At 45.5% G+C, this 25457-nt stretch overlaps 11 protein-coding genes across 11 annotated transcripts; 6 read left to right on the plus strand and 5 right to left on the minus strand.

Moving 5' to 3' along the window:
• Nucleotides 1-978: 978 nt before the first annotated feature.
• Nucleotides 979-2561, plus strand: FSUBG_10315 (uncharacterized protein; the record flags this gene model as incomplete). The annotated part of the gene is made up of 2 exons (XM_036674881.1): nt 979-2427; nt 2478-2561. The coding sequence occupies 2 exons, from the start codon at nt 979-981 to the stop codon at nt 2559-2561; spliced, it is 1533 nt and encodes a 510-aa protein (XP_036534207.1).
• A 1423-nt stretch (nt 2562-3984) lies between these two features.
• FSUBG_10316 (DNA recombination protein) lies at nt 3985-4766 on the plus strand (the record flags this gene model as incomplete). The annotated part of the gene is made up of 2 exons (XM_036674882.1): nt 3985-4300; nt 4354-4766. 2 exons carry the CDS (start codon nt 3985-3987, stop codon nt 4764-4766), a joined length of 729 nt encoding a protein of 242 aa, XP_036534208.1.
• A 123-nt stretch (nt 4767-4889) lies between these two features.
• Nucleotides 4890-5744, plus strand: FSUBG_10317 (glycosyl hydrolases family; the record flags this gene model as incomplete). The annotated part of the gene is made up of 1 exon (XM_036674883.1): nt 4890-5744. The coding sequence occupies one exon, from the start codon at nt 4890-4892 to the stop codon at nt 5742-5744; it is 855 nt and encodes a 284-aa protein (XP_036534209.1).
• Nucleotides 5745-8566: 2822 nt separating this feature from the next.
• Nucleotides 8567-10269, minus strand: FSUBG_10318 (nicotinamide mononucleotide permease; the record flags this gene model as incomplete). Its single annotated transcript, XM_036674884.1, has 5 exons — nt 8567-8922; nt 9021-9243; nt 9306-9801; nt 9864-9982; nt 10243-10269. The coding sequence occupies 5 exons, from the start codon at nt 10267-10269 to the stop codon at nt 8567-8569; spliced, it is 1221 nt and encodes a 406-aa protein (XP_036534210.1).
• Nucleotides 10270-11599: 1330 nt separating this feature from the next.
• Nucleotides 11600-12617, minus strand: FSUBG_10319 (vacuolar membrane amino acid uptake transporter fnx2; the record flags this gene model as incomplete). Its single annotated transcript, XM_036674885.1, has 5 exons — nt 11600-11762; nt 11810-11948; nt 11999-12179; nt 12257-12378; nt 12440-12617. The coding sequence occupies 5 exons, from the start codon at nt 12615-12617 to the stop codon at nt 11600-11602; spliced, it is 783 nt and encodes a 260-aa protein (XP_036534211.1).
• Nucleotides 12618-13072: 455 nt separating this feature from the next.
• On the plus strand, nt 13073-14069 carry FSUBG_10320 (arylsulfatase; the record flags this gene model as incomplete). Its single annotated transcript, XM_036674887.1, has 3 exons — nt 13073-13201; nt 13252-13371; nt 13452-14069. The coding sequence occupies 3 exons, from the start codon at nt 13073-13075 to the stop codon at nt 14067-14069; spliced, it is 867 nt and encodes a 288-aa protein (XP_036534212.1).
• Nucleotides 14070-14123: 54 nt separating this feature from the next.
• Nucleotides 14124-14918, plus strand: FSUBG_10321 (arylsulfatase; the record flags this gene model as incomplete). Its single annotated transcript, XM_036674888.1, has 2 exons — nt 14124-14489; nt 14544-14918. 2 exons carry the CDS (start codon nt 14124-14126, stop codon nt 14916-14918), a joined length of 741 nt encoding a protein of 246 aa, XP_036534213.1.
• A 1060-nt stretch (nt 14919-15978) lies between these two features.
• FSUBG_10322 (d-lactate dehydrogenase) lies at nt 15979-17500 on the plus strand (the record flags this gene model as incomplete). Its single annotated transcript, XM_036674889.1, has 6 exons — nt 15979-16018; nt 16069-16364; nt 16670-17081; nt 17136-17230; nt 17290-17370; nt 17426-17500. 6 exons carry the CDS (start codon nt 15979-15981, stop codon nt 17498-17500), a joined length of 999 nt encoding a protein of 332 aa, XP_036534214.1.
• A 115-nt stretch (nt 17501-17615) lies between these two features.
• Nucleotides 17616-18257, minus strand: FSUBG_10323 (uncharacterized protein; the record flags this gene model as incomplete). The annotated part of the gene is made up of 2 exons (XM_036674890.1): nt 17616-18065; nt 18132-18257. The coding sequence occupies 2 exons, from the start codon at nt 18255-18257 to the stop codon at nt 17616-17618; spliced, it is 576 nt and encodes a 191-aa protein (XP_036534215.1).
• Nucleotides 18258-21699: 3442 nt separating this feature from the next.
• Nucleotides 21700-22107, minus strand: FSUBG_10324 (uncharacterized protein; the record flags this gene model as incomplete). The annotated part of the gene is made up of 2 exons (XM_036674891.1): nt 21700-21876; nt 21976-22107. The coding sequence occupies 2 exons, from the start codon at nt 22105-22107 to the stop codon at nt 21700-21702; spliced, it is 309 nt and encodes a 102-aa protein (XP_036534216.1).
• A 1813-nt stretch (nt 22108-23920) lies between these two features.
• FSUBG_10325 (SET domain protein) lies at nt 23921-25312 on the minus strand (the record flags this gene model as incomplete). Its single annotated transcript, XM_036674892.1, has 1 exon — nt 23921-25312. One exon carries the CDS (start codon nt 25310-25312, stop codon nt 23921-23923), a length of 1392 nt encoding a protein of 463 aa, XP_036534217.1.
• Nucleotides 25313-25457: the final 145 nt, after the last annotated feature.

A 25457-nucleotide genomic window follows, 5' to 3' on the forward strand; every position in this document is an offset into this window, starting at 1 on the left:
CTATCATTACGTACCCTCAAGGGGACTTCTCCCGCGAGAAGTTAGGAAAAACACTGGGATATTTGGACAAGGAAGTGAAGAAAAATATCGAATGGAAGGCAAGTGTTTAAGACTATCTGCCTGAGCTCGACATCGGGACGCGATGGGAGGAGAGCCAAGAGGGAATTAGGGCTTTATAAGATAAAATTATGCCTAGTAGAATCATGAGTGCACGAGTGAGTATCAATATCGACAATGATGGCCCTGTCGGCGAAGATGCCAAAGGAAAGATCGCCCCTGGCTAAGGTTGGCCGAATGTGGAGAAATACCCCAGATTTTCCAACAAGCCCACGTGCGTTCTATCGGGCCTTTTTCCTTATGACCACTGACCGGGGATACTCGACCATAGTCATTGCAGCAACCTCGGGCAATGTTCCGTTGAAGAAACAGTCTCAGCTTGGCGAGCGGGCGGACAAAGAATGTAAAGAACTTTACTTCCATGCAGCCAATTTCGGCATCAGTATCGAATACGTCGGTTAAAACTGACCAGAATAGGCAGTTTTGAACACCTCCACGTCCCCATCTATCAGTCGACTGTTCTCTCCCCCGCATTCTTCTCTTCACGTTCCACATCAGCGGTTCTTTAATCAGTCCATCCAATGTGGAGTCAAACCCTGTTCATGACGTCTAGTCCGGGGATGGTGCTTAAACTTGAAGAATCAAGTAAGCCCCTAGCGCACAGTCTTAGCGAAGTTACCCCATTCAGCAATTCTAAGCACCTAAGACAGGGGGGAGGATAGAAAACCTCGGATCTTAATCATAAGTGATGAAAATATTTAGGTAACTTAGCCTAAATTTAGGGCACTCTTCACTAAGTTTATTTTGACACCCTATTCTAAAGTCGTACATATTTTTTTGCTCTCCGAGGACAAGCTCTAAATGTCATGATTTATCACCTGTCGCTGATCGGCAGTCTATAAAGACAACAATTTCCTCACAATGGACCTCTATGCTTCAGCAGCGTTGAACTACACCATGCCCAACATGTTTTCCCAACTCGTCGGCGCTTTCGCCCTCTTCACTGCGCTTCCCTTCGCGCAGGCTGCACCAAGCCATGACAAGCAATGCTCAACTGCGCGCACGGAGCACAAGCGCAGATTGTTTGTGCTCACGGATATTAGCAATGAGCCTGACGATCAGATGAGTCTGGTCCGGTTGCTGACTTATGCCAATGAGATTGACATCCAGGGCATTTCTGTGACGACTTCGACGTGGATGCCTGATAAGATCGACTACAAGTCTGTCGTGGGTGTTTTGGATGGTTACAAGAAGGTTGTGAAAAACCTCAACGCTAATGTTCCTTGGCACGCGCCTTATCCTTCGTACAAGTATCTTCTTGACAGAGTTTATAAGGGCCATCCTGTTTATGGACGAAAATCCCTCAATATGAGTTTGAGCGATGGTGCGAAGGCGCTTGTCAAAGCTGCTGATAAGGCGAGCGTCGACGATCCTCTTACAGTTTCTGTTTGGGGTGGATCTGCGATCTTGGCTGAGGCTCTTCAGCACGTTTCTCGCACCAGAAGCGAAGACGCTGTTAATGATTTCGTCGAGAAGCTTCGGGTTTACGCCATCTCTGATCAAGACGATACCGGTATCTGGATCCGTCTTCGCTACCCACAGCTCTTCTACGTTGTCTCTCTGCACGGTTTCAGTGAATACACTGTTGCAGCATGGAACGGAATCTCTGGCGAGGAGTACCGCAACTTTGATCACGGCGGTCCAGATTCCAGCATTGTCTCTAATGACTGGCTCGAGAATAATATTCGTCTCGGTCCTCTGGGGTCTCACTACCTTAACTGGTCTTTCATCATGGAGGGCGATACACCCGCATTTTTGCCTCTTGTGCAGAATGGTTTGGGCGATGTGAACCATCCCGAGTGGGGCAGCTGGGGCGGTCGATATACCCTCCTTGACCACACAAATCAGTCGCGTGTTTATGCTGATACAAGTGACTACGTCGTCGGCGCCAACGGGAAGGCATTCACCAGCAAGTTTGGAACAATATGGCGATGGCGCCATGATTATCAGTTCGACTTTGCTGCTCGTATGAAGTGGACCGTCAACTCCAAGTACTCCGAGAACAACCATCAGCCCGTTGCTATAGTCAACGGCTCTTGCGGCACTGCCCCGTTGAGGCTCAAGTATAAGCCTGGTAGTAGCGTCGTTCTCGACGCTTCAAACAGCTGGGATCCCGATGGCGATGAGCTCAAGTACGATTGGTTCCACTACCGCGAACCTGGTGGCGCTTACGGACGAGGCTTGGAAGGCTTTGATCCTTCGCTTAAGATGAAGCCAATCTTGACGCCTAAGAGCCCGAATGTCAATATCACAAGTATCAAGGATGATGGAAGTATCGTCAAGCTGGAGACTGCCAAGAGTCTGAATGATGTAAGTCAATATTCCAAGACGAAGCGAACAAATGCTGACTTTCTGTTTAGACAATGCATATAATTCTTGCTCTCCGCGATGCGACAGAGCAGCCTCTTGCTACCTACAGGCGTATCATTCTTGAAGCTAAATAGTCCATGCGAATATGCTGAGTATCATATAGTAGTATATAAAAATATTACATTCTGCCTTATATTCTTTATGGTGAACATGATTTTGTCAGCTGCTTTTTAACCGTTGTTACAATCAGCTACTATTCTACAAGAAGCGAAGTCCACCCAATATACCCCAATAAATAGGGCTTGGGAAGCAAGGTCGTGAAGGGAGCTATTTTGACAATACCCCACGCATCTGTGCAGCTCCGGACATCCCACCGGGCAGCCCACCATCATCTCCATTATGGAAGCACCAAATACCGCACGCCATGCCAGCATCAGCACCGCAACTGAAGAAAAAGCATACAAGTAATAAGTCTTGGCAAGATGCTATATCATTCATTCTGATTATTAGAGTTATTAGGAAGTCGGGGCCTTCACGCAGTGTAGTCGAATTTACGACACTCTCCCTGGAGGAGGAAAACAAACTCAGGACCTTGATCCTAAATGGTAAAAGAAAGTTAGGTAACTTTGCATAAGTTTAGGATATCTTTTGATGAGTCTATTTCAACTTCCTATACCAAGATTAGTTGTATTCTTGCCTCCTGAGGTCTCCTACTTGTCTAGCATGTGCTCTATAGGACCCTTGGGATTCGTGCGCTTGAGTTTATGATTAACCTCGCTTGGTGCCCATCATCTCCACTTCCCTTGTTTTATGCAGAAAAAGGCGTCAGAGGCTTTTATCCTCCCATGCTGATATGATATAAACATCCATTATACGGCAGCTGTCAACGAGGTAGACAATAATTAGCTCGGTCAGGGAAGATCACCTCACCCTATAATCTTCATTGACGCGCTTCGCCTTACTCCACCAACCTCAACCCCAGGCGGTTTATGCTATGCAGGTCTCAGGGTATAAGAAGACTTCTGACGTTAAACTAAGGTGCTAAAATTACTTACTTAGTCTAAGATTAGTCTAAGATCCTCTATATCTATACTAAATTACACTAAGTTTACCTAAGTTTATCTAAGTCTACCTAAAACTTTTTGTCACAAAGGATGGAGGGTCCCAAGTTTTGTTGCATTCCCTTGGTTAGCCATTCAATTACCCCAGATTCAGACTTAGTTCAGCCATTTTCGATCATATTCTTGGTCTTAGCTTACTATTCGTATAGTCACGCCCCGGCCCCTCGAGGAGCGGCATTGCAGCCACTCAGAAAGTCAGTATTCCGGGCCGCCTGTTTAAGGGCCTTCCGGCTTATCAACCAATCACAAATGCCTAATTCCGGTTGATATGAGAACATGGGACTACCACGGGGAGTACGCCGCTGGCGACCAGACTCTATTCTTCACTAGCTCTACTCCTCCAACCAGGGCCTCAGCTCGCTTTTGCGTTCCTTTTCCCACAGCTCAATAAACCTGCATCTTGCAATTGCTCCATTGGAATATCGATCCCTCCGACATGGGCTCACTCAGCATCAACATTCATCATCTGAGGCGTAATGAGAATTCCAAGCAACTCATAGTCAACGGGCGTCCATTCCTCATACGGGCGGGCGAACTTCAAAACTCCTCATTGACATCACTCGAGTACATGGAGCCAGTCTGGCAGAAGATGGTTGATACAAACATCAACACTCTGCTAGGCTGTGTAACATGGGAGATGATAGAGCCTGAAGAAGATACTTTCGACTTTTCTGTTCTGGACGCAATTATCTTGGCAGCACGGAAGCACTCGATGCATCTTGTCTTGCTCTGGTTTGGCTCATTCAAGAATGGTAAGACAGACTACCTTCCATATTATGGCGCAGAAGGACTGATGAGGACTCAGGGCTTTCGACATATGTGCCATCATGGGTCAAGCAGAATCCGAAGCGATTCCCTCGAGCCAAACTACGCAAAGCTGGCGGTCGACTTGAAACTGCGGATGTTGTTTCACTCTTCTATCCTGAGTGTCGCAAGGCTGACGCTAAAGCGTTTGGTGCTCTCATGCAACACTTACGGGAATTCGATCAGTCTTACTCCACTGTAATCATGGTTCAAGTTGAGAATGAGAGTGGCCTATTGGGAGACTCTCGTGATGGTTCTGAACTCGCTGAGCAGTCCTTTCGCCAACCTGTTCCACAGGAGCTAATCGAATTCTTCACTTCGAATCGGGAGAACCTTCACGAGGACATCAAAACTCATAACTTGGCCCAGTTCAACCCTTCCTCTGACGCTGTAGAAGTAGAAGGCGGCGATTAGGAGACAGTCTTTAGATAGAGTCTATGTACTAATAAATTGTTTATAGTATATTACTATGCTCTCTACGTAAACTATGTCGCAGGAGCCGGCAAATCACAATATCCTATCCCGCACTACACCAATATGTGGATGAACTATGCCGGAGACGACACCGATAACGACTTCCCCGTCATTGTGGGCGGAGGAGGTATGCCAGGCGACTATCCCTCAGGTGGAGCCGTGAGCAACGTCATGGATATTTGGATGCAATTTGCACCCAACCTGGATTTTCTCGGCCCCGATATTTACCTCAACGACTACGACAAGTCATGTGCCAAGTATAGGCATAGAAACCAGCCTCTCTTCGTGCCGGAACAGCGACGGGATGATTATGGCGCTCGGCGCATGTGGATTGCCTATGGATCCTATGCAGCGATGGGCGTAGCTCCCTTTGGAGTCGATACGGTGGAACCCGCTGAAAATCCGTTCACAAAGCATTACGGACTTCTCAAGTCAGTCGAAGCTATTGTTCTTGAAGCCCAACGTCATCCCAACTCATCCGTTGGCTTCTGCTTCGACGAGATACCAAAAAATGCATCGACAGTCATTTCGAACCAGGTTAAGCGGACATGGGGAGATTTCGAGATTGCAATTGATCGGTGCTTTGTCTTTGGAAAGCCAGGACCAGGGGCAGGTATGGTAATTCATCGAGGAGGCGGCAAGTTTTTGTTGATAGGGTGGGGGTTCCATGTTAGGGCGAAAAGCTTATTGCAAAGCTCAACTTTCACGGGCATCCTCAAAGTGGAGGAAAAGGCTGTCGATGATGAGGCAACTGGCCGCTTACGGACAGTGCGTATCTTGAATGGGGATGAGACTAGGAGTGGCAGCTTCGCGATGATGCCTAATGAGGACCCTGACTATGGTGGCTTTCCCATATCTGTCACTGTCCCAGCAAGGACGATGATTGCTGAGGTAGAGTTCTACTCCATTTCCGAATAGCCTATGGATCATAGAGGTCCACCGAGCTTGCTCAAGCCCCTGTTTCTATGCGCTGCCCTCGAAATAGTGCGCTTTCCTATGTTTTGTAACGCTATCATCTTTCTATCAGCTAGTCAAGAATACTTCCGTCAACATGACACACATCTAAATCACCCAACATAAAATCCTCGATATCAAATGCGGTGTATCTGCCTTGCTCAGTCACTGCTTGGGTGCGAGCTGAGAAATTGTCCATGTCAAGGTCCATACCCAATGTCACTGGCTCCACTTCCTTTTCACCAAGAGGAAGCGAGTACTGTATCAAGAAACGTAACATCCAACCGTCAAGCGTATGTGTCCTATAATTATTGGAGAGCAGGCAATAATTCTGAAAGGTTATAAGTCAATGGATCTACTAAGGATTAGCCTTATCCCTTTGCTTACACTTCGCTAACATACTATTAATTAATTAATGCCTAAAGCTTATAATGCCTCTATAAAGTATATAAGCTAATATACTAAAAAATCCTATTTAACTTTAGTACTATAGTAGTAGTAATATAAGCTTTTAAAGGGCACTTTATAATTAATTATAAATTATTATAAGCTTAGTTTTAAGTTATTTTAAAGAGCCTAAAGGGTAAAAAGGATTTTAGCCTTATTTAAAGATTATAATATATTAAGTTATTAATAATTATTTAATTAAATAAAAATATTATAAGGTAAGGGATTTTTAACTTTTATACTTAAATAACTTATATACTTATTAATTACATTTTTTATTATTTATAATTTAAGCTATTTAATTAATTAATACTTAAAGCTTATAATGCCTTTATAAAGTATATTAAGCTAATATACTAAAAGGTCCTATTTAACTTTAGCTTTTAAAAGGTAATATATATATAGTCTTAATAAAAATAAGTCTTTTAATAAAAAAAAATATACTTTTATAATAAATTTATAGACCTAATAATAGTAAGTCTATGCTTATATAGGCTAAATAGATAGCTAATAATAGCTATATTAGTAATAGTAACTAGTTAGTCTGTAAAGAGTAATATAACTATATTTTACTTTCCTAGACATTTTTTTAGCAGCGTAGCAGTTATAATTAGTATTCTATTATAAGAGTAGCATAGCGTAGTAATAGCTATAGAAGGTAGACCTAATTATTAAAGTAAAAGCTAGGCTTAATAGCGCAATTACGGAACTTAGATAATATGCTTTAGCAAGATGCTAGATTATAAACCCTAGTTTATGCACTTCTCCGCCGTTTACACCGCCTATCTCCTTGGACAACCCATTAAGTCTAAAGCTAACCAAGGCTTGCTCAATGATTAGCACAAATCCAACGCCACTTATAAAACCATGCCTGAAAGGGGGGCTGAGAATTCTTTCAAGAAAGCCGAGTCTAAGCAGGCCAGCGCCTATAAGCATGGACCCCGCCAAGGCTGTGACCGAACCTGATATAAGAGAGTCCACACTTAATGCTGATTCCAAGTTATGGCCTTGTTTTTGGACTGCAGCACCGATAAGAAGCGAGCCAGTTGCCTCTATTCCAACGATCATGAGCGGTGTCGAACCGAGCAGGGCATAGATAATTGGGTAGAAGACAAAGGCATAGAGACTACTGGCGGGGGAAAAGCCAAATTTGCAAAGGAAAAGCTGAGTGGGATATAGAGCGAGGCCACGGTCAACGCAGCGATAATATCCCCTTTGAGATACAGTTTGCCATATGAACGCAAAGTTTCAATCGCAAGGGGCCAGATGGTCGAGATTATTGAATACATGGGCTGTAGATAACGCTGATGCTCCGGTCCTTCTGGTTCAACATCATTGCCCAAACCATTAGGCCTTGAGAGTGGTCCTCCTGACGTCTGCCCGAACGCATATTGGAGTTGACTGTGGGTGATTGAACCGTAACCCAAGGATTTAGAGTGGGTTGATAAAAGCGAAGTATGATCATCTCGACCCATGGCTGCTGAGACCGTTTTTAGCTGATACAGAATGGTGATAATGTAACTGACAGCGGTGATATTGTATTGCCTGGACTCAAATGGTATAATGGCAAGATACGCGAGAATAGTTTATCCCAAATATCGTGGAGGCGTTGCGATAGTTTTGGCCGGCAGTACTTGGCCAAGTACCCTAGATGTGATTATGTGGATACTATGTTGGTTTGAGTCGGCTATTTACGGCAATAGTTCTAACTAACTTCTCGGCGCTGAGTTTAGCTCTGGGCCATAAGTCTTAACTGCTAAGTTCTGTCTGCTGATTTAAGCTCTTAGCTACGAGCCTGAACTGCGACTAACATATTTAGGTCATATGGTAGACATTATACCAGCAAATATCTATAACCATATACCGAAATCTTATCTATACAATCCGAGGGTTTCAACTCATACCGCATTGCATGCGTGGAACGGATAATGCGCCAGTCACGACGCCCTGTTATTTATCGCTTCTTAAGTATAGGTAAAACATGCTGAGTCACTCAGTGTTTGTGTGTCATCCAGGCTCTTCAAGAGTGTCGTGTAGGCGCTGTAAATTGTGATATAACCAGCATGGATGTCATTGACCAGAAGACTGAAGAGAATGTAACATCTATCAGACCTGGCACTTCTCGCTTCACAACCCTAAATCTGGAACTTGGTTTCATCTGTGATGTTCTGACGGCGGCCCCCACTCTCTTCTGAAACAGATGAGACTGTGGCCAGTTTATGATTCTTGTTCCAGTACATCTATGTAACAAAGACAACAATGACCAATGTCGAGGCATATAAGCACAAGATAGCCAAAAAGCCTCTGGTGTACTTAGGAGCGTCTGAATCCCGGAAAAGCTACTGTGCTGCCAAGCCTCCAAGGTTCTCACCCATTATAACAAGTGCCTGGCCAATACAAAAAGCCTTGGTGTCTCGGACGTTGGATACCACCCAGGCACTGTTTATGCCCTGGAACATTGCGTTGCCCGCCATGAGGAGCACGAAGACTGCACGTTTTGCCCATTTGTCGGTGTTAGTAACAAGGGCGTACTGGGCGCCTGCAAGCAATAGAGCGTAACAGGTGCAGACGAAAGAGATTGGACCCCGGAGCTTGGCTCTATCAGAGACCCAAGCTGCAATAACAGCTAGAGCGACGAGAGCGAAGTTACAAACGGATGCAAGGAGGTTTGCTTTGAACTTGTCAAACCCAAAATCTTGATGATGGTAGGCCCGTAGAGGAGTAATCCTCCTTTGGGAACAAGCGAAATAAAAGAAATTAAGGCATGGAGCTAGATGTAATAGTTGGTGTAACAGTATCGGACAGCTTCCATTATAGTAACGGAACTGAGCTCCACGCCTCGGGCACGATCTTCGAGGATAATGCAACGCGACATGATTTCACAGTCACGGTCCGAGAGTATATCGAGAGCAGAGATGTTGATGATCGGGCGTGTCCAAGAAGGGGACCTGGGTAGGAAGAAGAGGAAGGAAAATGCAACGAGAACGGTAAAAATGCCGTCGATCAGAAACAGCCACTAGATGAATATATGGGTCAGCCAACAAGTTATAGACTGTAACGCAAGGAAACTATACATACCTGGCAGTCTTTAAGTCCAGCAGCGCCATCTAGGTTAAAAGTCCCAGCGGCAATCAGCGAGCTCGTTCCAGCAGCAAGGTAATTCGCCGTGTACAAGACAGTCATCCGTAGAGCCATTTCCTTCTTGGTATAAAACATACCAATAACAACAAGAGATACGGCCAGACACCCAGCCTCAAAAAGTCCCAGGAGGAAGCGGGTGGCATAATAGGACGGTTTGTTGTTCATGAAGGCTTGGAACGTTGCCACCATGCCCCACGAAAAGCACTCAAGGGTCATCCATACTGGGGCACCGAGTTTAGAAAGCATCATGTTGGAGGGGATCTCACAGATAACGATAGCAGCGAGGAGGAGCTGATTTCCATTATTGATTATATCGTTAGTAATGCCGATATCTTTGATGAAGGTGGTGGTCATGGCGCTCCTGGGATTGGTTTTGTCCAGTTGCAGGGCGAAAAAACCAAGCATGAGGTTTCCAAGCAAGACAATATCGAGCCTTGCAGAGATTGTGGTGTTAGCTAAAGTTATGCGCGGTAGGGCAACATAGATGTTACTTACTTGAACTTGATCTTTCTCTCTTTCTCACAGCTCCAGTCTTGAGATGCTCGACCTGTATCTTTCCCCTTGTCGCTGCACAGACTGACATGGCCGGCAGCCGCCTCAGCAACTTGAGACTTCTAGATATTGGCTAAGTCAGCCATCACTATGGGGGCGACTGTTGAGCAGTATTGATAGATGAACGCGAAGATAAAAGGTTGGTCTATACTGGCAAGAAAGTCTCCATGATTTCCGCTGAGACGGTACCCAATAAGTCCGAGTACAGCCGGAGCACGTCATCCCCTGAAAGGATTAGTTGATCAGTCAGCCATCGCCAAGATGACAATCTAGTCTGCCCCAGAAAACTACTCCGCAAACTAACCCAGGTGCCTTGACATACCCTGATCACTGATGCTGGGGAAACCATGATTTCAGGGACCCTTCTGAGTCATGGCACAGATATTAACAAGGCTAGACACGATCTCTTGGCTCTTATTATGGAATCTCTAAGTTTTAATGTTACTTTATCTATTGCCCAGCTACCAAATATGCTCTTTCTTCACTGAACAAGTGCCCATGGAGAAATTAAACAATGCTGTCTGGCTCTACATAGTCCTTCCCTTTTCAACAACCTGTTCCTAATAACCTAATGTTATATGTGATTCCCAACTGTTCCCCTCTGTCATATTATATCTCACATATACACTTATTTCACTAAACTAGTAACTACTTCTTCTCGAGTTTATGCTCCCGAATAAATAGGGCAAGCATCAAAGCAGCTATTCCGCACCCCAGAGCGATCGCTATCATGAGTTAGTACTGATGGCCGCTCAAGTAAAGAAGAGTTAGAAAGTAATTAAACCTACCATTTGTAGGAACCATACTCTGGACTAACAGATTTGTCACAATCTCGCGTAGATCAGTTGGCAGTGTCTTGATGTACTCCACGCTTGACAAAACGCCATGGATGATCTTTGGCCTATAGTTAGCCACTTGCCTTGAGAAAAGGTAGAAGATACGACACTACCTTTGGTTTATCCTTTACGCCCTCAAGAACCGATTCCAACATCCTTTTTAGAGCAAGATTGTGAACCATGTTGAACACATTGGCTGCAACCAGCATGCCAGCGCTCTGGCAAATAAATCAAGTCGTTCCGGCAACGGCAATGTCTTTGGGTTCCAAGGCTGCCGCGATATGCACAAAGGTAGTGCTTTAGGTACTGCCCATACCCAACCCTCCGAGTGTAAGGTACGAGCTGTCGAGTAGACTTGAGCTGCCATGCCAACGAACAAGCACCAAACAATAAGATATGATGCCTAGTATTGTAGCCACGTAGATCGCTGATTTATAACGTCCAGTATGGTTGATGTAGAATCCAGTAGGGATTCAGCCCACGGCATTACCGACGACAATAAATACAATGCGGCTACCAGCTGCTGTAACGGACATTCCTGCGACGATGGGAAAGTATATGGGAATGGTGTAAGTGATCTAAATGTTGTTTCAGGTATGTCTCTTGCAGTTGCAACAATCTTGCTTACGATAAATTGTGACGCTGTTTGCAAAGCCACAAGCAGATAGGGGATATATACATCTCGCTTCGCTACGAGATCCATTGGAATAATCGGTTCCCGGGCATAATACTTCTCGATATCGTAGAAGCTCGCAAGTAGAAAGACTTCACAAACTCCCAGCGGGACGGTATAAGGCAGTCGATGGAGCTTGCCTGCTAGATCGAGGCCGATAAATGCCATCACTAAGGCTGCTGGAAGTAAAGCGAATCAGCAAAGCCTACTCTTCGGGGCCCATTTGCGATGCTCGAACATGCCAGATCTGCACGACCAGCAATATTCACTAGGAGCTTCCAGATGATTAGGAGGACAGCCAGTGTCGCAACCAGACTTTGTCCTATGAAGCACCTAAGGGCAGACAAGATCAGTATGTGTAAAGGCACTGTCGAAGCCACAGATCAAGTTTCTGTTCACCATCTCCAACTACTGTGTCAACAAGCCATCCTCCAAGAGGCCCACCACAAGATCTACCGAGAGTTGCCACGACGTTGACATAACTTCTACAGGTTGCGACTTGTCGAGGAGTTAAGAGATCTAATTAATGTCAGTCAATGATGAAGAATCATGATTAAGACTCTGTATACCGGCAATGATGACGGTTACCAGTTCAACCATGCCGGCACCACCTATTCCACTGACGACACGCCCCAAAAGAACGTGCCAGTAGGAAGTGCCAATTCCACAAATGATACATCCTAGTGTCAAGGCAGCATAGGAGAATATCATAGCAGGCTTTCTGCCAGATATGTTGCTTGTTCTTCCATACTGAAGGAGTGAGGTTAGAGTTAAGAATAGTATGGGATGATCTAAGTGATATGCAAACTTACCAAAGGCTAACAAACACACTGCGCTAGAACATAGGATATCATAAGCCAAGAAGCATCTGAAAGGAATCGAAACTCAGACGCAATCTCTTGGCTGTTGGCCAGAACGATTGAGGAGTCTGCCTGCGCAATGAAGATTCCTTCAACGTTCCGTCAGGATTCGGTCATAGCAGACAACCTCATCTCAGAACACAGACTTACCAAAAGGAATTGTGGGAAGAACAGACCGAGCTACAGAGATATCACCATGCGATGATACTTCTTGCGAATCTTGTTGTGGTGTCTTGATGGTACCTTGATCACTAACAAGACTCTGCGAAGACAGAAGAGATGTTCTTTCGTCCACCAGTTGAGGTTGCGGGTCATCATTATGGACCATTTTCTCTGATATCTTTGCGGTGCGCGGTCTTTCGTTACAAGGTATCTGAGTTGAGGAGATCTGTTTAAAGGCAAGGCGGGTTTTGTGGCTTGGGAGCTGAGCAACCTTACAGGAACGAACGGCAAATGGTCAAAACCCAGAAACGACTCCAAGAGATCCGATTTAATCTATGATTCCGAAACCTAATTCGGTCCAAGGCGCTTTTCGCGGGGTTAGTTTAATCGGCACGGAGATGGCAAAATCCGGAGCAAGCCGTTGACCGAGTACAACCGTGAGTGGATAGACGAAGCCAAGGTGAGGTCAGATTAGTGCGGCTCAAAGCAGAATGCGCGTGGGATAAGAAATCTGATCCATTCGTTACCTTCGTTGAACCATAAATGCCTTGTTTGACCTGCACTGCACTGATACTCATCAATCGAATACAAGGTCCACCAGCTGAGCTGCCAGCCATCAATATGCAGCTAAAACTCGCCCTGCTCTTCGCCGCAGGCCTCGTGCAGGCTAAACGGCCCAACATCCTATTTATTCTCACAGATGATCAGGATTTGCATATGGAAAGTGTCGATCACATGCAGTATCTCAAGGTATTCCACAGTAAACGAGACACAGATTGATAGCTAACACTGATCTTCAGTCTGATATCGTATCCAAAGACACTACCTACAACCAACACTACTGTACCGTGGCATTGTGCTGTCCTTCACGTGCCACTCTCTGGACCGGCAAGGCTGCTCATAATCACAACATCACCAACGTCTCACCCCCCCCCATGGAGGATACCCCAAGATCGCTGATGTTGGAATCAACGATGACTACCTGTTCTTTTGGATGCAGGAAGCTGAGTATAGTACCTACTACTCAGGCAAACTTTGGAACTTCCATGGGGTCTCTAACTATGATCGTCCGTATGCACGTGGCTTCAATGCCTCGGACTTCTTACTCGACCCGTATACATACCGCTACTGGGAAAGCAAGATGTCTAATAACGGCGAGCCCCCCGTGAGCTATGCTGGCAAATACAGTACCGACGTGGTAGCGGACAAAGCATACAAGTTGCTCGAAGATGCTCTCCATCACAAGGAACCCTGGTTTCTCACTGTTGCACCCATAGCCCTCCACTCCAACTGGATCTTTGATGAGAAGAGCAACAAGACATATCTATCAACACCCCAGAGTGCATATTGCCATGAACATCTCTTCCATGATTATAAGATTCCCCGAGGCAAATCTTTCAATTCACGAATTGAAGCTGGTGCAGGTTGGGTTGGCAGACTTGACGCCCTGGACGAGAGTGTAATTCTCTACAATGACCATTACCAACGCCAACGACTCCGTTCACTCCAGGCGGTTGATAAAATGCTTCACGAGCTGGTTCAGAAGATCGAAGCTGCTGGCGAGATCGATTACACGTGTATATTCTACTCGACAGATAACGGCTATCATATCAGTTAACATCGGATGCATCTCGGAAAGCAATGCGGGTAGTACACTGACATTTATATCCCTATGTTCGTTCGCCGCGGCCCAGGAGTAAAGGAAGGCGGCCAGATCGACGTTGTCACCACACATACCGATATTGCCTCTACCATTCTCAAGCTCGCCGGCGTTAGCAAACAGACCGACGGCGAGGTCATGCCTCTGACTGAGTCCGAGCAAACAGATGGAAGAATTGAGCATGCTGCCATTGAGTATTGGGGACATGGAATGCCCGAAGGCCACTATGGATTCTCAAGTGATGAGAACTTTGAAGCAGGCAGAATCTCCGACTATTATGTCAACAACACCTACAAAGGTCTTCGTATGGCAAGCCAAGACTTTAACCTCTACTATTCTATCTGGTGCACTGGAGAGAGAGAGCTCTACAATCTCAACGTATGCTGTCTACCCACAGCCAACTTCTGTATTTGACTGACGTCGCTGTGCTAGGATGACCCTGAGCAAACCATCAATTTGCTATCCGGATCGTACACAGCTCAGCTCGTAGCTGTTCAGTTCACCATTGCCAATCGGCCACTACATGCAATTGTTAATCGGCTTGATGCTCTTATTATGGCCATGAAAGCCTGCAAGGGCAAAGCCTGCTCTCGCCCATGGAAAGAGCTTTATCCTAACGGTCGTATTTCATCCCTACATGCTGCTCTGGACATTAAGTTTGATACATTTTATGCGGATCAACCCAAAATGTTTTTCGATAGCTACGAGGTAGCTTTTATCAAGGAGAAAGAGAGCAATGAGCCAATTAACTCCTGCCATGAGTCAGGGCTAAGAAAGGTAGAGGAATTTAACTACGGCGCTGAATAGATCTTAGCTGTATAAGTAGTGTCGATTGTGAAGACTCGGGTCCATGACCTATTATTTAACCTGGAAAATTTCTGTCTTTAACTATATAATGTTCCTTATGTTTACGCCTAATGTAATTATTATACTTTTAAAAAACTAGTTTATTAGTATGTTATAAATAGATTGCCTATAAGATAAGTAGTTTAAGTTATTTATAATTAGAAAGTAAATGTATATATATAGAAAAACAGGGAAATAGTATTTATATAATATATACTAAGGTTAAAATAACAAGTCTAAATAATTCCTCAATACTGGAGACAATAGTTAGACAATAACGACATTAAGAGGCAAGTACCGGGTAGTCCAAGCTGGATTAGCTAGACTGGTAATAGTCGAATGGGAATTGCTGGAAGTATTTGGCTATACTCGGTTGTTCTACATTAGGCTAGATCATCCGTACTTAGTTAGCGTGATTCTCATTTTTGGTATGTATTAGATTATTGCTATTGCTAAGCTGCCTGTAACACCATGTCAAGCCGACATGCTATATTAATGCTGAAGACTTGATGACTTAAAAGAAAGTTTCTACCTGTATTATGTAGCAGAAATTGCACCGAAATAGCCAAGAAAAATCTTCTCCTTATAATCCAAGCTAGGTTTCTCCGCGAACCATTTCGAAGGTTATCGTTTAACAGGATGGCAAAGACTAGCGGTCCCCTGTACATGCAGTCTTGCCAGCGATACTCTACTGATGGAAGAACGAAGGCCGGCTCAACGTCGTCCCTAATTAGCAGCTCAGGCAAGTCAAGATTCTTCCAGACATTTCAGAGCCTGTCGTGGTTCTTCAAACTGCTGCCTCGGCTTTACTTATGAAATATATTAGCTACTAACACTGTGCTCTTTAAAGTGATTTTCTCCATTGCTCTCGGCAGCTACTGGCTTGGAAATAACTCACTGCAAAATAACGACCTTCGATCAACCCTACCACTTGAGTCAACCCGACCATTGTAACTCAACACAGATATCGTCAAAATTAGAGCAGTAAGTGTTGAGCTTGCCACTATTGTTGGGGAGAAAAATGTCCCAGACTTGGAAGAAGACCTACAACGACACTCCACGTCTGACTGGACCTCACACGAGCGGGATCCGGCTCATCGCCCAATTTTAGTCGTTTATCCTGCTTCGACTGAAGAGGTCTCCGAGGTTCTCAAGATCTGCCATGTTAAGAGAATACCTGTTACTAGCTATTCTAGCGAGACTAGCCTTGAAAGGCATTATACTCCAACTTATGGAGGCATATCTGTCAAGTTTTCTCGCATGGATAAAGTCTTGGCTGTCCACCACCAAGATATTGACGTCGTTGTCCAACCTGCTGTTCAGTGGCAAAAGCTCAATGAGGACTTGAAAAATGACAACCTCTTCTTTCCTCCTGACCCAGGTCCAGGCGCAATGATTGGAGGGATGGTAGGTACTGGCTGAAGCGGTAACAATGCCTATCGATATGGAACCATGCGTGACTGGGTCTTGAATCTTACTATGGTTCTTTCAGACGGGACAGTTATAAAGACTAGAAGACGACCACGGAAGAGCTCAGCGGGTTATAACCTCACCCAACTATTCATCGGAAGCGAAGGAACCTTGGATTGGTGACTGAAGCCACGTTGAAGGTGACAACGCTTCCAGAGAGCACATCGGTGGCTGTATGCCGTTTTGTAACTGTGAGGCAAGCAGCCGACTGCGTGGTAAGCATTGTTGGGCGTGGCCTCTAGCTCGCCGCCATCGAGCTATTGGACGATAATCAAATGGAGTATTTGAACCACTTTGTTGGCGAATCTGGTGTTAAGAGGAATAAGGCTCCGACACTCTTCCTGAAGTTCGGTGGCACCCCAGATGCGGTCAGAGAGCAAGTAAAAATTGTCGAGAAGCTGGCTTCCAAAGCCGGCAGCTTATCATTTGACTTTGCAAGGGATAAGAAGCAAGAGGCAAACCTTTGGTCTTCTCGCAGAGATGCCCTTTGGGCGACAATGAGCGTCATGAAAGAGGGCGATAAAGTGCTAACGAGTGACGTAGCCGTCCCCATTTCACGCCTGCCTGATGCTATAGAGCAGGCTAAGGCGCACATAACGGCTCTTGGTTTGGTCGGATCCATTGTTGGACATGCAGGAGATAGCAATTTCCACAGTAAGCAAAGTCTGTTTCTCATTCTAGACCATAACTGGCTAACCAGGCATAAAGCTATTGCTGTTTATAGTAAAGAACAAAGGGCACAAGCCGAGGATTTCTTACACGCAATGGTCGACAGAGCTCTGGAAATGGAGGGCACATGTACCGTAAGTCAGCTCCTGTCTTCTTTCCAGGTAAGAATGATGACTGACTATGTTTATGAAAGGGAGAACATGGCGTTGGTCTGGGTAAACGTGATGCTGTCGTGAAAGAACTAGGAGAGGACACAGTGGCTGCGATGAGACGGGTAGGTTGCTTCTTCCTCTTCTCTTAGGGCGGCATCTAACGAGTTCCAATCGCAGATCAAGCTAGTATTTGACCCTTTGTGTCTCCTCAACTGCGATAAAATCTTCAAATCACAGAAGGATAATATTTAGACCTCTGTGAAACTTTTAAAGCCAGAACATGGTACTTGAACTGTCCTGGGATCGATGGGATACTACATATATATATAAAAATAGAACTAACTCCAAGCTCAATAACTGTATTATCTTATAAGGGCGCAAATTGAGATGTAGTGTTCATCCACTCAGAAGATAATAGTCCGTATAAGTCCATGTAGCCGCTATCTATGTCCCAGTCGTTGCTTGTTTGACTCATCAAAGTGTCGATTTGGGCCTTGTCGAATTCGAGGTTATAGCTAGGTGGTATTTCTTGTAGGGAAACCTCCGTTGCCCCTTCTAGAGGAGGATGTTCATCGGTATCAATGGTAACATTGCTAAAGAGATCAGGCACCCGAGGCTGGCGTGCTGAATTTATTTCATGCTTTGGTAAGGTCCACATTGAAAGCATAGGCACCCCTCTGTTCATGGCTTGAGGAGTCTGCGTTGTCAACACTTGAAGAATAGCCATGGCATCGGCCTGCCCCTCTTGATCAGAAGTTGAGCCCTGGTCCACGCTCCGGCCAACGACACCTGTCAGAGAAGCCTGGGATAGGAGTGTCTGTCAGAACGCAAGTGTGGCCTCGGCAGCGGAGTATAGCTTCCGCATCTTTTCCAAGATTCTCACAAATACTCGGAAATCACCAACCGCCATGTCTCTCACCGTCTTGGTCTGACTCCTCATGTTAAGCATGTGCATTGAGATTGCAGGGAAAAGTACTGTGATCGTAGCGATAGGGAGGTTACTGTCCATGTTATGTTGATGAAGTTCAGCTGCGAGACGGGTGATATTGTTGGCCGACTCCAATACAATACTCTTGGATATTTGTCGAGTTTGACCTGGGGTTTCTGACTATACCAAGTTGACGAGGTGAGCTGGGTAGAAATTGTGGCCTGTGCAGGGTGTAGAGAGCTGTGTAGTAGATTATACGCAGCAAATGGCGACGAATATCAACTGGTGTTCTTCCAGCACCTCCAACGCGACTTGCCACTGGTCTGTAGGAACATGAACGAGGTAGAGCCTTCTTCCATGACCTGAGAGAAGCATCTACTGCGTGTACGCGTTGCAAATGGTTAGTACTGTTGGCTGGCCCGGGTATATCTCCATCAAGGTCTGCTTCCGCTTGTAATTCAAGGATCTGATTGATCAGAAAAGAAAGCCTTGTCTTTTGAACACAGAGCTCAGCCGATTCCAGTTCTCGAGTTTTGTCAAGTGGGCCTCTAGATCCGTGTTGGAACAGTGGATGTTCTTTTGTGAGAAGGTCAGACTCTAGATCTGCGACTACAAGCATGGGAATGTTAAAATCACGATCCTTGATTCCGCCCGGCCTGTTCATTCCTAGCGGCAGAATATTGCCACGAACGAAGCAACACCACCAAAGCCTTGTTAAGTGTTTTCTTCGACTTGGAGGCGAGTTTGCAGTCTTACAAGTGCGATAGAGTCTAATGGAAGAGCCCAGTGTTATTGCTGTATTGACTACGAGTCCTTGGCTTCATCATCCGATACACCACGACATGTCAATAGAAGGGCCGCTTGAACAGCCACCAGCTTGTCCTAGTTTATATCAAGATCGAATAGTAGCTGTGTGTGTAACTGGAAAGTTAATTACGATTAGTTGTTGTATGCTTACTTGTGCTTGTTTATGAGCTCCTGCCTTAGTAGCCTCCTATCAGAATATCTATATGTACAGACTACCTCCTGATCAACGTGGGTTGAGCCTGCAAACAGGATAGCACTGTATAGAACCAAATTCAGTTAACCGCCAGTCCCATCGAGATAACCAACACAGCCTAGGAAATCTTCCAGATCAAACAAAGGCATGCGAGGATATATGAACTCAATAAAGGATATAACAAGTTCGAGTTACACTGGGATCGGGGGCAGCGAGAGATCGCCTTGAGACTGTAGAAAGGTGATGTATCCAGAGTCAGGGAATGCTGGCTTCTGGATAAAGGGTGGAAGCTCGGTGAATCGGTCTTGTTCGGTCTTAGCTGGGGATTTATCCGGCGAGGAATGAGTGTTGGCCACTTGAAACAACTCAACTGCATGGCCCATGTCAATGCTGTTATACTGTTCTTGTTCTTGTTCTTGCTGGCTTTGCCCGGACTGGTCGTCAATGGCCAAGTTCAGGATTTCTTCCATCTGGCAGTCGGTGCTCGTGCGAGCTGGTTCGTGGGCATTTGGCCGTCATCGTTATAGTTGAAGTATGTGACTCCATTCTCCATCTGGCCTCTATTACTAACACCACCAAGATATACGTTTCTTGAAAGTGAATCTTAGCTTCTGGCTTTACTGTTATTGATACGCCAGGGCGGTTCACCTGTTTCGTCACGTGCGTGGTACTACCCACGTATTGTCGTCCCAGCGGCAATTACTACAAGGACTTTCCATGATCACGTCACAGCGGACTTTTCTGACGCGGCAGCTGAGACATGATCGACTGGCTCGTTGTGGTCTTGTTCAATGTGATTGTGGCTGCTGTGGTTGATAATGGATGACTGAAGATTCTGCCCTAGTGCTATTAGTATTCGAATATATTTTTATTAATTGAGAACTCAGCTGGGCTTGTTTTGTAGAATTGTCACCTCCTCTTTAAATGTATAGTCTAGTACACTCAGGCCTCAGCCAGATATAAGATAGACCGCTACCGGAACGCGTGTTACTTTACTCGCGATGGCGTTAAGCCAGTAAGATTCGTCATACCATCACTTAACTAGGTATAACCCAGAGAGGAGGCGTCTCGGGTAGTTCTCGTAGGTAGACTAGCAAGTCTTTCTGAAGAAGCATTATAATGGATCGGTGCTGAAGCCTTGCGAGGGGTTGATAATTGGACAAACGAAGGCTGATGCCCAGATAAAGGCAAAGGCAGACCGTAAGATGAATCGGGAACCTCCAGTAATGGTAAATCTATTGAGAGACGCACGAAGACATCTTTGCATGCTGCTAAAGACGAGATGAACCTCTTTATCTATATCCCAAGATGGCCGTGTATCGGAGTTTCTGTAAAAACTATGCCCTAATATGGAATCTGCAGCATCGATTTATGATACAAGGCCTCGGATCGGCAAGTTGAGACACCAGGCAGGTAATTCCCGAAATGCTTAGGTTGAGGTCCTCGTGTCGCACTTTTGGCAGCTAGATCTTGGAACTTTTCCGTGCTACTCGACGAGCTAGTACCTCGCTAGCTGTGCCCCTAAGGTTTATTAGTTGCATAAGCTATTTAGCTAGCAGAGGTAACTGACATATAGCGATTCGCCATCCTTAAAGGCATCATACGATGCTAGCCGAAAGCCGAGCATTGGAATTGATCCTTGATTGTAGTCCACGTTACGGGTGTGGGAGGCATGGAGCTCCGAGCGTCGGCCGTCCTCAGCGCTTAAACCAACCTTGCTCTTGCAGCAAACCCCAGTCATGGTTGGTGGGGCGTTTACAAATAGCCAGATGCCGTCATCACCAAGGGAGAGACAGGGTATGTGATAAAGCGGCCGGTCGACGGCAATCCTATCCCCAGGTACTAATCCTTGCAAGCAACAGCGATACTGGAACTCAGATAATCGATAGATGGGGTCTTGACCGGCTTCGTAAACTATGGCAAAGGATCTTACTTGAGGTCAGGTCTTTGCATCCTCTCCTATACTCGCTCTAATGACCTTCACGCCGTTGTTGAACCAGTTTGTTATAATGCCTAAGCCAAGACCTAGATGTATTTTTTTTAGTCGAGAGTTGTGGTTTAGAGCTTAAAGTAAGTAAGGGAAACTAATGTAGTCTTGCTCGAGAGCTCATTGCCACTACCTTGGTATTCCTGACACTTGACATATCTGTAGAACAGATCGGAGAAACCATTAGCTTTGATGTTGGCTGCAATCTGATTGTGCTGAACTCAAATTCTAGGATCATGTTCTACAGAATACTGATACTGGACTCTCTGTCAAGCGAGATTCTGATAGATAAAGCCATAACAACAGTACACGAAAGGTTAAGAGTCTAAATGATAGAGAATTAAGTTATCTTATTATCCACCCTCTTGCACTATCTAGGTTGACTAGTAATGACATAAAACTTTGTTCCAAGCCTCTCTATACAACAGAGCTAGACAGCACATTAAGGGAACATTCTCTAGTTTTGAAAAAGCCCCAATTCAATAACTCTGTGTCAAGCTGGTACCGTCGAGCTTGGAGTCTTCCACTGAAGTCCTCTAGCCATCGTTGTTGTCATTGTAACAAGGAGTACGAAACTGTGCATTCCAAACCGAAACACAGGAGAACATTCCATTGGCATTACAGGCAGCTGGCTGGGACTCGCCTGACTGGAGCACGCGTTTAGCGCCCTTGCAGACCTCGACGCAGTCACCGGTATCGCCTGATTCGCCGTTCTGTGTGTGGGAATTTGTTAATTCAGAGAGTCCAATGGATTATGGTTCTAATAAATGCCAGGAAAGGTAACATGCTTGTAGAAATCATGGAGGACATACATCACCATAGACACAGCAGTGGGAGCCATCAGAAAAGAGGCATTCGCATTCTTTGCCACCACCGCAGCCATCTCCGGCCATAACAAGGCCGATGCCACTCATAAGGGCAAGTGCAAGGACGGCGATCTTCATTGTTGAGAAGAAGAAAATGTAGAAACGAGGTTGTGATGATAGGAGTGAACTTGTCTTGAGAATGATCTCTGAGGAGGTGTTGAAACGGAATTAGACAGTGAGTAAGAGGAGACTTTATACTCTGAAAAATACTAAGTGTCCTCCATCTTCTATCTTACTCCTCAAATATTCCTGTGAGATGCTAAATGCCTGCGGGCGTTTCTCTTGAGGATAAAGTTTCACTATGATGCTACGCGGTCATTGCATGATAGAAGGAATACTCGAAATCAATGTTATAAAGAGTCAAAGCACCCATCATCGACATCTTGCTAGCTGATTCGAGCAAAGGGAAGAACTTCAATACGAGCTTGAAGAGGATGACGTGTGCAACACGGGCCGTATATAGAGTGTATGCTAGGTCCAACGGCTTGTCGGCATTTGATTCAAGTGCCGTAAGGGTTGCCCTCATGAAGCCGCGTACATTCCACATTACGTATTGACTCGAGCCAAGAGGGGCCAACTAAGCAAGCTTATGGTTTATCAATCAGCCTTGGAGACTAAGACCAAATAAGGAAGGCCAATGTTGCCGATAACCGATATCACTATTGCCAAGGTGGATCTTAAAGTTTGCAATACGTTAGTGCTCTATACGAAAACAATTGAATCCACGTATAAACTGGTTCATTAATGTCAATTAGTAGCGTATAAGCATGCCGAAGTGCCGAGCGCGAGGCTAAGGTTAGACCCATATTTACAACGTTGCTGGATGAGATCACCGAGGCACTGCCTCTTATAATTGCCTTTGTTCTCTTTGTCAAGTTATGGGACCCATACAACACACTGAGGTCTAGGAGGTAATAGATAAGAATGAGAGCGATACACAGAGCAGGCTTTTATTCCACCTACAGCATGAGCGAGGAACACCATTAGAATGTAAAACTCCTTAATTTAAGCAACAAATCCCAGGACCAAAGCTGTTTGGCATTCCTTGACTGGATCATTATCTAGACGTAGCCAGGATGGCCACCCACTTTTTGGACTGCCATATGGACGTGGAGCTAGGAGCTTCTTGATTAGTACGAATCTCGTTTGCGAAAGCGTCAAGCAGTATCTTACGAGAAATACTGGTACAAATTGTCTAACCTATCAATACCCAGTCGCCGCTGATGAGACTTGGAGAATACTCTACTACTAAGTATAAGAGCTATCGTAGCTGAACTTCAGTCGCCAAGTGTGTCTAGTGCTGCTCTATAAGTAGTCTCATTCGCGAGGGATGTGGTTGGCGCTTACGAGACAACCTCTGATCAGCTCTGCCCACAGATCAAATTCGATCGAACGAAAAGCTAAATGAGTTGAAGAAATATATTTAATATGTAGTATGCAATCCAAGGTTTTTCTGCCAGACTATTGACGGAATTTCTAACTTCTTCACCTTTCAAAGCTACTAATAACCTGAGTGAGCTAACGGAAATCTGGCAAATTCTTGGAAGTTACCCCAGTCAAGCGAGAAAAGTCCCTTAAGATCACCATCGCTAAGAAGCTTACAGTCTGCTTTGTGACCTTTCTTGACCCAACCCGTCTTTTGGCATGCCTTATTGCGCTACGATCAGCATTCCAATAGAATAGTATAGGTAGATTGTGATTGTCTTACCGCGTCACAGTACCAGAACAACGAGCACTTTGCACACTTCTTCAAAGCTGTAGCCTGTTTCTCGCACCCATGGCATGTCATAATACTATTTGTTTCCTTAGAGAATTGCTGGACTTGGTCACTCAACGCCAGCAGGTTGTGTAACGACAGTGGAAAGATCTATGATTGGGGTAACAAGACAGATCAGAAAGATACCTCAGCTAAGTCGTCCATAGGGAACGACAGACATACCTTGACAAGCGTGGGGTCTTCGTGACGGATTCCTGGTTCCGAAAAGGCAAATGCGTGCTGTTGTGCGTAGAGAATTGCAATGGTGTACCCCTTGCAAAGCTGAGACGGGGCTATTTCGCTGCCACGCCCGCCTGTATAGAAGAAAACTTGGGTTTTCTTGTCGGCGACGTCCTTGACTTCCATTTGTAGACGAACAATGGTTAGGTAGTCAGTGATCTCTGCCAAAAAGCACCAATGTCGCCGAGGCTGATAGTTGACCCCGTCTCTAGTTTTGAAGAAGTTGTCATCCACATCTGTCTCGTTGGGCAATTGGATGAAACTTGGGAACGTCGCTTGGTTGCGAAAAAGTCCCTGCTCTTCGGGTTTGCAATCTTTCTCCCTCTTCCAAAGCCAGTCTTCAAACTCGTTTGAGCCCAGTCCCTGAGGAATGTCATCTGCGGCAGTCCTCCAAGCCGCTGAGTGCCCGTATGTATCGTGGCTTGAAGGGTTCCGAGCAAGCTGTCTGGTATTGAGCACTCTGAGGCTATCGTCACCTTCTCCGACAAGCCATCCAGCTGCCGCCCGTTCGGTAAAGACTCGTGCCCTAGCGAGGTCTCCATGGGCGGCGCAAATCTGTGCGGCATCAAAGAAGGCCCTCGGCAAGCCAACATCGTCGGGACCTTGTTCATTGTATAGTCGGACTTGTCGATCCACGTATCCAAGTATCCGCTTCGGGTCTGACAGAATTCCCATGAGGCCCTCTCTACCGATGCAGCTATCCAGTCTCAGAATCCCATCAAGACGTCTGTCGCTTTCTGCGCTCAAATGTTCTGGCAACGAACAAAGCCTACACACGCAAGTAAACATAAACTTCTTTCGAAGCACTTCTTGACGGGTTCTGCGATTATTCAGGACACCGATATATGTGATGGTGATCTCTTCGCCTTTTTCGATATCTCGCAAAGCATGGATAGTGTGTCGTCCGATGTTATCATTCCAGGCTTTCTGTGCGTTATTATCGCAGGCGTGATTGATGCTGCATGCATCAAGGAAGATGCCGCCCCCAGTGTCAATGGGAAGAGCGTTAGTTCGAATGATTCCAAGATATTGAGAGGCAGTCTCGCCAGGATACACGTTGCACATAGATAGAAAGGCCTGCCGTTGGTCTGAAGTAAGTTGATCAACCTGCCTGCGTATGGAGGCCCGTAGCACCGGACTGTCGGGCGCATCTTCAGGAACTCTTATAACGGGCTCTTCGCAGAGAATACGAGTACCCTTGAGAATCTTGCTGGTAGCCACGAGTCCTTTACCTTTACCGTGAATATCCTGAAGGGTAAAGATACTATTGTTGGTCGACTCTGACATTTTGGCGTAGTCTTAATTTCTTAATGATGGACTAGATAATTCTAAAGGGGTATTTAGAGGAATAAAATCAACGGCAGAGGTTGAAAGAGGGACTCCCAATGAGCTTGACAGCGAAAGATCAAAAGTGGTGGGCCTCCTGCAGCAA

The sequence above is a fragment of the Fusarium subglutinans genome (assembly GCF_013396075.1).
Source record: "Fusarium subglutinans strain NRRL 66333 chromosome Unknown NRRL66333_c0000177, whole genome shotgun sequence".
Taxonomy (NCBI): domain Eukaryota; kingdom Fungi; phylum Ascomycota; class Sordariomycetes; order Hypocreales; family Nectriaceae; genus Fusarium; species Fusarium subglutinans.